Consider the following 12,760-nt stretch of genomic DNA (forward strand, 5'->3'; position numbering starts at 1 on the left):
ATACAAAACATAGCTTGTTGTGAGACAGTCACTTTAATCAGATGCCTACCTCCTGTTCAAATTTACTGGAAAACCAGTTGGCAAACAAAGTGGAAAATGGACACATGGTTTTTCTCCAGTACTTTCCAGAAATACTGTAGGATTTAACTGTTTTTATTGAGCCTAACACTCATAAAGATACTTTAAGGGGAAAAAAAAGAAAACCACGATGTCCCTGGCTAGGGTAAACTGTTAATATTCTTTCAAAAGAGAGAAAACTCAGTAGAAGATAAAGTCGCAGTGCTGGCAAGTAAAATCCATTTCCATCATGAACACAAACAATTATACTTTAGGACATGAACATGACACTATTCCCTGCACTTAAGTCCATTATGGACATTGGAATTATTACCAATGATACGGAGGTTTTTTTCTGTCTCTGGAAACACACACTGACACATCCTGTGTGAGGATGCAGCATGTCACAGGGAGAACTCGACTAGACTAACTGCTATTAGGAACATATCAACTTTTGGATTGTTGAGAGAATTGTTGAGACTGTCCTTAGGGGCCAAGAACCTTTATTTTACCTTAAAATTACTATAACGAGACTCACATGACTTAAACTATTGACTGGAACATTAAACTACTGCCCAAAGCACTTTGAGATCATCTATTATCATTACAGCTTGCTGACTGCAAAGGACTTACTTATGATGCACAACGTTTGAAGTGGAATTAATCTCAAACTATAATTTGAAACCAAATAAAACTGACTGAAATACCTGCAAATGTGCTATTTTTAATCCTCTACAGTCAAATATATCATTACTGATATTTGAGTATTTTAGCTCAGAATTATTTAAGACTACCATATGGCTATATTTCTATTTATTAAAGCTGTGGAATAAACAATAAATTATTGCCTTCATGCTTAGTTAAATTTCAATTTAAATTCATGCTAACTAACTTAACTAACCTTCTCCAGAAATAAATATGTTTTTTCAGTAAAATACACCGGATTCCCTTCAGTAGCATTTTTGCAGCCACATAGGTGCAGGTCACTGAAAAATTCCTGTTGGTATTACAAAATGCTGATGGTATTCGTTGTCTAACTGGCAGTAAGTGAAAACTCCCTAGCTGAGCAAGAAATACAGCAGTCCACAAGTTGGTCAAGCTTTTGAAGGAAATATTAAGAGAAAAATAGAGCAATAGGAATGAGTCAGCACTTGGTTTCTAGTCATCACATTAATTCTCACTCTCAACAAAGCAACCTTACAGAGCACATAGGGTCACTGCATACTTAGAAGGGAAAATTCATCCTCTCTTAATACTGCCAGATACCACATGATCACATTCAATTGAGTAGGTACTACTGAACATTGTCATCATTATTTTGTGGACTCCAGCTGAACTCAAGGCAGTATCATGCCATACTAGCCTAGTTCAGGCGAGTTCAAACTTCCTGTTTCCAACTTTGGAACTGTATTTTTAATTGTCTTCCTTTATAGTTCTAATAAAGTCTCAGACCTTGATTAAGAATCAGAGTACTGGCAATGATCACATACTATGCTGCTATGACCAAAGTTAGAAATTCCATAAACACCCTAATGAAATGTTAGTATCAAAGCCCAAATATTGAGCATGTCAACACGAGCAATACAAAGCAAAAGCCAGAAAACAAAAAAGTTCACTCATATGTCTGCTTTTAATATGTAATGAGAGGCAATGACTTAGTTTCAAGTTCCTAGTACGAAAAAGCTAATCATCACAAAAGCAAAAGAAAGTATGACATGATGTGGTGGGTTCACCTTGGCTGGCTGTCAGGTACCCACCAAGCTGCTCTATCACTCTCCATCCTTCACAGGATGGGGCGAAGAAAATAAGATACAAAAACCCTCATGAGTTGGGATAAAGGCAATCTAACACAGAAAAGCAAAGGCTGCATGCAGAAGCAAAAAAAACCAACCAACCAAACAAAAAAAGGTTGTACCCTCTACTTCCCATCAGCGGGCAATGAGCAGCCACAGTCTGACCGAAGCGTTGCAGCAGATACTCAGGAAGACAAATGCCTTAGTAACAAATGCCTCCCTCCCCCCTTTCTCTTAGCCTTCATTGATGAGCATGTCATATGGTATGGAATATCTCTTTGGGCAGCTTGAATGAGCTGTCCTGGCTATGTCCCCTGCCACCATCTTGTCCACACCCAGCCCACTGGCCTTTTTGGCAGGGGGCTGAGTTTGGAGAGACAGCCTTGGTGCTGTGGGCACTGCTTAGCAGAAGTCTGGTACTTCAGCAGAAGCCTGATACCTTGGAAAGGTATCAACAACTTTCCAACTGCAGACACAGAGCACAGCACTGTGATGGCTGCTACAGAGAAGTAAACTTTCAAATGCACGTGTTCATTAACAACTACATTTGAACTCACCTAATAAAAAAAAATTCTCCTCTGAACTATTTCCTTATTCCTATTCCACAACAATTAATAATACTGAGCATTGAGCAGGAAGAGGGAAAGCACCTTCCTGAAGAAACTGAAGACCAGGTCAACTGTTTATTGAGCTCTGGGAATAGCAATCACACTCCTGAGATAAACAAGAGGTTCCCTGTAAAAAAATGGTCATGAAGACCATGCCAACACGAAGACCTGGGAGGCAGATGAAAAACACCCTTTTTTTTTCTTTCATATTTAGTATCTTCCTTTTTCTTTCTCTCATTCAGTGAGAAGAAAAGACATTTTGAATGCCAAATGAAACTGCTTGTCAGATGTGGTCTGGACCCCTTAAGTCTTTTATGTTCGCATCTGGTTTAACATGAGACAGAAAATTGGCCATTCAGGTTCAAGAGATTAAAAAAGAACAGCTTTTGAGATAATGGCTCCTATAGCAGTAGTAGGTACATTTCATACAGTCTAATGTTTGCTTAGTCTGTTCATAGAAATAAACAGATTAGTTTTGGTCAACTTCTGGGTGGTACCATAGTTATTTAGATATTGCTAGAAGCTGTTACAAATCTTTTGTTCTCCTGCTTTACACAATCAAATTGTCTCAAATTTATATGATCACACAGAAATCTGAAAGGACAATTTCCTATGTTACTCACTGCATTGATTTGTTTGTACCGAAAGACAGCCCTTTTTTCATCACTTATTAAATAATCATGAAAATACAAGCATCTGTGAAAAATTCCACAATCTGACATCTGTTCCAATGCTAGCAAACACCCTGTGTCATCCCTTGACCTGCAACTGTTTCTAAATAAGTCAGCAATTCTTACTGTTGACTCATGCTACTGATGTACCTCTGGGTTTTCTCATACACTTCAGTGAAGGATTTCTGTAATTAAATTATTTCCTTAAATTTTCAAACAATGTTTTATACCTGCAAGATCTTCTTTGGAGGAAACCAGTCGAGGAGAGCTGTTACCTGGCTCAATTCTTAAAGACAATCTGGAAAAACAAGTTTTTAGAGAAATTAACAAAAAAAAATCTCAATAAAAGTTGAAAGTAATTATTTTGGCAGTGCTAAGTAGGAATTTTACTTTCTTGGAAGTGTAGTTATTTATTTAGTGATGTAACAAAACAATAATTTTTTCAAAGTAAATCACTATCTGTTAGAACCAAGAAAGAAACAGTGAGGAAAGTCTATGAAAACAAAAAGGGAAATTGTTACTTTATCCTCCCTCTCAGTGTAAAACTGTAAGTTCATATAGTCTTTTACCTGGAAAAAAAACCCTCCAAAACTTAATAATTTAGATACAAATCTAACAGCAAACATTTTATTCCCTCTGAGCATGAAAGCGAATTTACTCTGTTACCATGTGGAAACATGCACTCAGTTATTTAGTTATTATGACTTACAGAAAAGTAACCAAGTTACCAACACTTAATCGAAAAGAAGATAATTGGAAGAAAATATTATATGTCACTGCCAAACTCCTTGTGTTCTATGATGACCTCACTCGCTCTGCCGTTTTTTTTATAAATAATCTCCTGCAGAACTGTGCCATTTACAGATGCTGAAAAATTTAGATATTAAGCTCATTTTACCGGGTTAGCTCATATTTGACAAACCAAAGTCCTTAGGCAAAGCAGAACGTGCATTTCAACTTGTTTCACAGTTTTTCTCCAAAGAGAAGCAGACAACCCCTCCTCCTGCTAACCCATCACTGTTCCACAATTGTTAATTTCTTCTATTTCTGTCTGTACAGGGGAGATGTTACCTGTTCTTCCCCATATGTGAAAATGGCATGTTTAGTTTCTGCCAGCTTTGAGGAGCTTATTTCTGATGTTCTTTCCTTACCCTGTTATCAAGTAAGTTACTCAGTTTTATTAGTTCTCAGGCAATAGCTACAGTTTATTTGGTCACTGTGGAAACATCTGTCTAATCAGCCCACTGCAAAGAGATATGACTGCAATTCAGTCCACGTAAGCAAATTGCTTCTTTCTTTCACGGTGATGTGATTTGTAATGCATTCCTCCTGAAAACTTCTTGCTTTGTTAGACTAAAAGGAATTTAAATCTGTACATAAGGATTAGAAACTAGCTTTATTCTTAAGCATGCTGAACTGAATTGTTCTCATTAAGCAGGTCCAGTCTATAATTTCAGACAACTATTTACAGAATCAGGCATTATTTAGAACCAGTGTAGCAGGACTACCTCACGTACCCGAGAAGGCCAGAAATCACTTGTCTAACTTTACATTTTGTACCAACTTCATCAACTTACTGCATATCAAGGTCTAAGATTCAGTACAGCTTTTGCACGTTTGAAAAACAGCACAGGTGAAATACTGTCTATGAATATGTACATCAGGGGCAGTGCTATGACCTGCTATCGGATTTAAGGCAAGAACATTCTTATACCTTCTTTAATGACAAAAGCAAGTAAGATCAACTTCCACGCAACTACTTGCACTACACTATTTCTCTCTTTCTGTTTAAAATTATTCTTGTAAAGAAGAAAAGGGGAAGATAACAGCAGAAAGCAAGACCTAACATCTTTATGCTTTTAACCTTTTAATTGCCTATTAATTTCTCTCAGAGGCTTTCCAGTAGCATCTTGCCTATCTGAACCTAAATTTGAACTGATTTTTCTATAAATCATCTTACTACTATATTGGAATATCTCTGAAGGACTGAATTAATATGCTCTGAAGGACTGAATTACAGGTATAGATAGGTATAGATAGCAGCTTACACAACAGGATTCCAGTCCTGACTCTCCTGTCCAGACAAGTAACAACGTAATACAAAAAATAATCTTAAAACTGGTTTTACTCAAAGAACAACTGTGGAGAATAAAAGGAGTGGCCTAATGATACCAAAAGGTCAGCAAAAAGATTGTTTAGGAATGGCTGCGAGGCATGTCAGGTTCGGAAAGGATATGGCATGGTGCCACAATGTTATATACTGCTATAACTGGGCAGCTTCTGCAAAAAACCAGTATATAGGCTGCGCAAGAAAGATCTGTTATTTTTAGGATATGATATCATTGTCGGGTTTTCTGGAGCATTCCTACTTGCTGACAAGCATGAACCTAAAGGAAGCAATTGGACTAGCACAAAAAATTGTAGAGAAAAGCTCTGTTTATATAAACTGGCTGCCAAATTTTCCTTTTCAGTGTAATTGAGGTTCTCATTTGGTGAAACGTGTGTTGGGATTCTGCCAATACATTTTAGGGCAACTATCTAAGCTTCTTTCCCTGACAGCCTGGTAGTGTGACAGTTCTGTTCTTCATGCCAAAGGTCACACACACATCTCTGCAGAGAGCACTAATGCTGTCCTTGGCTCAAAAAGAGCAGTCACTGGAAAGAGGAAGAGAGAGGAGATTCTTTCCCACTCTAAAAACTTAGTACTCTGCATTTTTAAGGCTTAAAGTTTCTTCTGGCACGGGACTAGAAAATGCTATGAAACTAAAGATCCATTAGGGGAAACTGAGAGGAAAATGTGAAATCAAATATTCAAAAGAAAATCCAAAAACTTCTTACCAAATGCAAAAATAGATGAGGAATGAGAGTTTTCTTTAAGGTTAGATGTGATGAGTTTTGATGAATTTAAATTAATAGGATTTTTTAAATTTAAAGCTTTAGTCTGATGAAACAAACACAGCAGAAAAAGATCAAGGTTCTCCAATGTATGTAAGCTGCAGTAACTTTCTTGTGGTAAGAATTTAATCTTTCCTTCTTTTTGATACCGTTTGTGACTTTAGTCAAGTTTTTCCTTGCCACAGTGAAGCCTAGAAAGAAAACTGCTCAACTTGATTGAATTAGTCTCACAAATAACTAAATCAAAAGTACTAAATGATCTTTAAGATGCATCAAATATCTTACAGCATTATCAGCAAGGCTGCTGCTAAAGTTAAATTAATATTAAAATTTAAAACGGAATTACTTGCAATTTTTTCCAAATATTGTCATAATATCATTTGTTTATAGAAAACATTTCCTTAATTTGTTTTTCTAAGACAGTACAGTTCATAAAAGCTATTGTATAAACACTTGCGTCAATAGGAAACGCCATCTAAAAATCAAACTAAACAACATGACCAGTTTCTTTAATCCAATCCAAGGGCTGTAAAGCCTATCCTAATTACAAGTCTTCACCTTTACCAATGACTACTCAGTTTAATTTTGCTCTATATTCACTACTTTAATGAAGCATGGAAGTATGGGGGAAATTAGTAAATAATGACCACGTGTTAAATTTTAACATTGAGATTTAATCCTCAGACTACCTTTAACAAATGTCTTGGTCTGCTTGACCTTTTCAAAGGCTGTGTGCACTGCTCATGGTCAATGTGCATCTCTTGCACAATGCTGTCTCTATATGTGAAACATATACAATGTCATGGGATGTGAAAAGGAAGAACATACATCAGTACTCTGGCAGGAATTCTAATTCCACGGAGCAGATAAATTTTGCTATGAAAACATCAAACCATTGTGTGGGTTAGCTCTTCTCCTGGTCTTCTGTAAGTATTGGTTTGACACACTTAAACCCCCAAAACTTAAACCTCCAAATCTTAATACCAATTTATTAAAAATAGTTATTTGAAACTGGTAGATGTTCTTAATGTATTATTCATAACACCATAGAGTCAATCTTGGAGATGATTTTAGGGTTACTGAACAAAATTCCTAGCATACGACCATCATGTAATAGAATAAAGACTAGATTTTCATCTACTTTTAACTGTTACAAATATATTTCATTTTGTAAATCTGCTTATAGTCATAAAGGAAGACTGTGATTCTGGATTTTACTCAGTAGAAACACTCCAAAACATCTTCAGCCAAGGGCTTTTTGTTCAGCTCCTAACCAAACTAAGAACCAAGTGATCTTTCCTCTAAATGTCCCAAAGCCCGAAGAAAAGAACAGTACTTACTTATAATTGTCATCTTCTACAAATTTCTGAAGTTCTTCAATGTAACGGACAGACTTCAAATACTTTTGCACGTGGGGGAGTGTTGTAAGATGATCTGTGGAGTATTCAAACAAACAAACAAAGAAGATGAACATCCAAAATCGATTATTATTTCAGGTTTTTCTTCTGGTTCTCACAGTTACCTTAATGGAAACAAGAGAATTTGAACTTTCCTGAAGAATAAATCAGGCAGAAATACTACTTTGACTCTAAGATGTTAAAGATGGAGCAAAAGTGATGCTCTCAGTTGTTAAACAAAACAAAGATACATTTAATCATCAGGAAAGCTCATGGATTTTATTAGATGTTGTCTTACAGGTAGAAAAGAGTTATTTGCTGCAAACTCTGCTAGAATTTTTGCTCATTGTTCTGGGGAAAACCAAAATCTGCAGTCACGGCTATTAGTGGTTCTCTTATGAACAAGAATTGAAGAGACTTAAAAATTATTAAATAATTAATTAAAAATTACAATGCTGAATACCAAGAATGAAAGACACTAAGTTCAGAATGACAGAAGAACCCCTGGACACAGGGTGCATGGACAGGAATACGCCTCGTAGTACCTAACTTAACTTTCATGCTCTTGTAAAGACAAGACAACTGTTTTAAAGGCACCCATTATTCCAGAACATTGTTTCTTCAAGGCCATATTTTAATTTTCATCCTGATTTTAACGAAAGCACTCAACGCATAGCACTGCAGGAAGATACCAAAACTGTCAAAAGGCAAGGGTCACTGAAATAATGAGGTTTCTTTGTCATTCAAAGTATTCAGAGACAAAATGAAACTCACAACAAGAAAATGACATCTGAATAATCTAGCTATTCATAATCATACATTACTATGGCTAGTCACTACCTTTAAATACTTTAAAATACCAAAGGACAAGGGCTGGATACTTCAGCATACACAGTTAATTTCTTGCCCCGTGTTCTCACAATCTAACATTTAATTTTTTTTTACTAAGCTCTCCAAAACTGTAGCATTTAAATGTCCTGAATTTATTCAGTTGTATAGCTGCTGTCAAGGCCTGTCAGCTTGTTTCATGTTTAAGCAATGAAAAGTCATGCTAAGTCCCCAAAAGTACGCCGAGTACTCTTCAAGACCCCAGACTCAGCATATTTCTTGACATACAGCTTCACTAGCAGGCTAGAACTGCAGAAATGAATTTTAGAGTAAAATCGTGTTAACAAAAGGAAGTAGCCCTCATTTTCATCACTTCATCCAGGAGCAACATACGCGGAAAAGCTAAACACAAGTGAACAACTTGTACAGACTGAAATATTTGTATTTCATTTTGTAAATGTATCATCAGGATGTTAACGACAAAATTATAATGAAATGACACTACATTCATCATTTCTACTGCACGGTAAAGGGAAAATATTAAAATAATTCTCTCTAATTGCCTCTGGTGGAAATGGAATATAACACAAATGCAAAGCTGCACTTGAAAGTACATCTTCTGTAGCCCACATGTAGCAGTAAACTCTATGCAACCTCTGTTATAGCTCTTACAATTTTGAATACATATTTATCTGCCCAATTTACTGGTAAGACCAAAGTTACACAGGAGTGGAAGTTATATCACTTGTCAGTGTTCAACTCTACCAACGTTAGCCTCTTGTGTTGCCTTTACTAAGGGCCAAAAACTGCTTTCACAATGTTGTACTAAAGAAATTTCAGCCAAGGCTTAATAGGCATAACAAAATTTACCAACCATAGTTACAGGAGACTTGCAGATCAGCTATTATTCGGAGGATATTGTTCATTTGATTGGATCTTTGTTCATTCTCCATAATGCTGTCTGAAGCGGGATATGCAGAATCAATGTAGATTAAATCCAAGAGATAAATTCCTGAAACAAACAAATCAATCAACCAATTGATCCAGTGTTTCAAACAGAAATAGTTGCATAATTCTTAATGAATATAACAGCCAGCAGCTATTTACTCCCACTGTGGTCTGGACCCATTAAACAAAGGAGACCTTGGCATTTGCATATTGAAAAATTCCATAATTACTGCTTGAGTTCTATGACACCTTTTAAAAAAGGACAGAAAAGCTTTTGTGCACTTAGGCTAATGCCTACTATGAGCAATTTGCAGGACCATAACAAGGACACTAAAAAAAGAGACTGAGAGCTGCCCTGACTGGTGGAGTGAGGATGGGGACATGACCAGAGCCCCCCGCAATGCCACTAGTCACTGCTGGAAGGAATTACTGCAGCTTTGGCTCTGGCTCCAGGCTGACTTTGCTAGAAGACATCAGGAGAAGATACTTAGGCTTAATTATGTAATGATTTAAGAAAGCATAAAGAAAAGGGTTTTATTTATTGATTTCTTAATTTAGAAAAGGGCATCAAAAAATGTAGTTTTTCCATCAAGAACAAAATGTGCTGAGTCTGCTGTGGATGCTGTAGACTGAACAGAAATGTCTGTATGTGCTCCATTCAGGGGCCACTGCAGCTATTGCTAGTGTGTCAAAAACATTATCTCGGTCTGATTTTTTTTAAAGGATTGCTCAAACGTTTAGGGTCAACTAAAAGGCAAACTCTAATTTATCATATTCCTAAACTATTCTGTGACCTGTGCAGGAAAGTTAGTGCCTCTTTGTTGCATAACAAAGAAGGGAACATTCTTCTGAGCAGCAAAATAATTTGTGCAGCATAAAAATCTACCATATTTCCACACTGGATTTTCCATACTGGTTTTTGAGCATGTTTATAATTAATGACTCCCCCTTTGACCCATGCTTCCTTGCCCTGCCTTGAAAAGAACAGTCTTAATTCCAGGAAAATAGCTTGCTGTCTTGCTTTCATTCTTCTAGCTTTACAACATTACATTTCCTCGACAAAACCCAGCTATTAAAACAACAGGCAATGCAGCTGTGCTAGTCAAGCACAATTTTTCAAAGGGGAAGGAAATGCAGGGAGCACGCCTAAGCAAACTGCTTCTGAGAGAATCTCAGTATGCCTGCATTAATTACTGATAATGATCAGATCACTGGAAGGATATTAAGTTTGTGCAGTGAAAACAAATTATTTTCACGTCATTTCCTGGTTGTAAGTATGCCTCAAACTTACTCAGGTAAAAAAAAAACCAAAACAAACCAACAAAAAACTCCCCACAACCCAAACCCCTGGAAATCATATTTCCATCTGGGAAAATATAAACTCTTTCCTCAAATGACAATGTTCTTATGTGTTCTCTAGTAATGTCTCATTACTATTCATACAGAGCTACAAGTTACAGACCACCAGCATAGTCTAGCAAATCTAAGAAAAGCATGTGACTTACCAGAAGTTTTCTTCTTTACAGTGTAAGAAAAAACCCCAAACCCATAGACCTAGAAATTTTCTTAATTTGCAGTACTGAGTATCTGCATGAGCAAAACCTCATTCCCATGTTAAGTACACCCCATACTTTGCTATCGCATCATTTTACAGCTGAGATTCAGTCTTGTCACGAAATTTTGCACATCTGAAGTGCGGTCTGGAAGATCTCCATTAATGTTTCTGCTCTGAGACTTAGGAATCCCTTAGGAAATCCCTTGCAAGACTTTTTCTCACTCGTGCTGAGCTTGCTACATATCTCTTTTTTCAGACCTCTGCCACCTTGACAAGTAAGTGGTTCATTGGGTCACACTGTGTTATGTCCAGCATTAGCCAGGCTGCAATACCTAATTTCTTTACTTTTTTAGCCTATTCATTAAAGCATGATGGAAAAGCCTTCCACTGCTTAGGGAGGAATGAGTGAAGAAATCATATGACCTGTCATTGAAAAACGAAGAAATAGACAAAGAGGCAGTAAGCAATAAGCCAGAACAAACTCAATTTGTTATGAACCATTAAATGCTTTGCTTGGAAACTATAGGGCCATGACTAATCTGCCTCTCAAGCCCCCAGCAATCTGTGAATTTGAACTATGAAAGAACCATATCCCCGTCATACCCACTGACACGACAGATAGCAGAGTGCTGCAGTGACCAAAGGTAATTTGATAACCCCAACGAAACCAACAGGGACATTTAGTCCTCATAAATGAGTGGACTAGAGTTGGATTAACAACTGAGCAACATATAAACAACTGGAATTTCTAGTTATGCTGGAGTTAAAACAAAGAAAAAAGATGCTTAGAAATCAGGTCAAGTTTTAGTCTAGTTTAACTTCCTGCACTAAAACAGATCACCCCTTCAAAAATTTTCTTCCCATATTAAGAATGCTCTCTTGAAGAAGTACTATATCTCATAGATTTGTGTATGGTTTATAAAGGAGATGTTCCTATGACTCAGACTATCTCAATGGTTTTAGTTTAAGGACCCCTTAACCTGGGGTATATTTTTTTTCTCCCAAAAAGCACCTTCTAAAAACCATTCTGAACTTGCTTTCATTTCCATCTCTATGTATTTCTCTCTCTAGAAAGATGGAATGACGTATCATCAAAAGTTATGTATGTTTTCAATAGTTGTTTTATTTGCTCTATTTTCTCAACAAAAGAAAACACCCCCCCTCCACTTTTGTAATCTATAATAGTCATTTGCAGTTCTGGACCCATGGATTAAATATGCTGATATGCTTCAACTTTTCTCAACCACAATAATATCCCAAGCCAAAGAATGAGTGAGTTTAAAGGAAGAGGGAGTAATTAGAGTTTGCTTTCCTGGATTAACGAAGTATATACAAGAGCAGAGGGATAAAAAGAAGAAAAAAACAACTTTATCTGATTAGAAGACAGTTTTCTGCAGGTCTGTCAAGAGCAGCAATACCTGCTGTTCCTTCGTATTTTCTCCCTCTTGTGAAGGTTATGGGCACAAACTAGTTTATTACATCTCATATTAGATTTCACATGTCATACTAGAGGAACACAAACAGCACCTTGGTCCTGCTTACATCTGCCTTGTTTCCACATCTCAGTCTTACTTAGATTTTAGAGGCGAAAAAACAACCCAAATTCTTATTTTCAGCTTTTCTGAACTTCCCCATTACAAGGGGTTCAGCCACACTGGGAGTTGCTTCAGCCATCATCCCCCACACTCAAGAGTTCCTAACCCGTGCACACTGCCAGTGTGGGCCAGGTACCTCACACAGCAGAATGAGGGAAGAACCCTCATTTTCCTGGTATTGCAGTGGTTCTGTAGCAGTCCAATGTTGAGTAAATCCTGAGTCACCAAGATTTCTCCATGGCTTGGAGATCCCACCTAGACTGAGATTCCATACAGCAGCTCTTCACTGTTCCCTCTTGTCCAGTGGCACAGCAAAATGCAGTCAGAGTCATAGCTGTAAAAATTCTATTTGCTCACAGCCTCTATACTGCAATACACCTTACAGCAGCTGGGTCAAGGCCACTGCCCAGCTC

The 12,760-nt window shown here is 37.1% G+C and overlaps 1 protein-coding gene across 3 annotated transcripts in view; it reads right to left on the minus strand.

The window, feature by feature from the left end:
• The window catches only part of RALGPS1 (Ral GEF with PH domain and SH3 binding motif 1), a 78,052-nt gene that overhangs the window by 19,990 nt on the left and 45,302 nt on the right, over nt 1–12,760 (minus strand). For all 3 annotated transcript variants that reach the window (XM_032708012.1, XM_032708013.1, XM_032708014.1), the window contains 3 exons: nt 9,124–9,261; nt 7,365–7,458; nt 3,360–3,427 (listed from right to left, as the gene is read on the minus strand). In XM_032708012.1, the coding sequence (XP_032563903.1) occupies nt 3,360–3,427; nt 7,365–7,458; nt 9,124–9,261 (300 nt within the window). The remainder of the gene's footprint in view (nt 1–3,359; nt 3,428–7,364; nt 7,459–9,123; nt 9,262–12,760) is intronic.

Source organism: Chiroxiphia lanceolata, chromosome 21 (genome assembly GCF_009829145.1).
Source record: "Chiroxiphia lanceolata isolate bChiLan1 chromosome 21, bChiLan1.pri, whole genome shotgun sequence".
Lineage (NCBI taxonomy): Eukaryota > Metazoa > Chordata > Aves > Passeriformes > Pipridae > Chiroxiphia > Chiroxiphia lanceolata.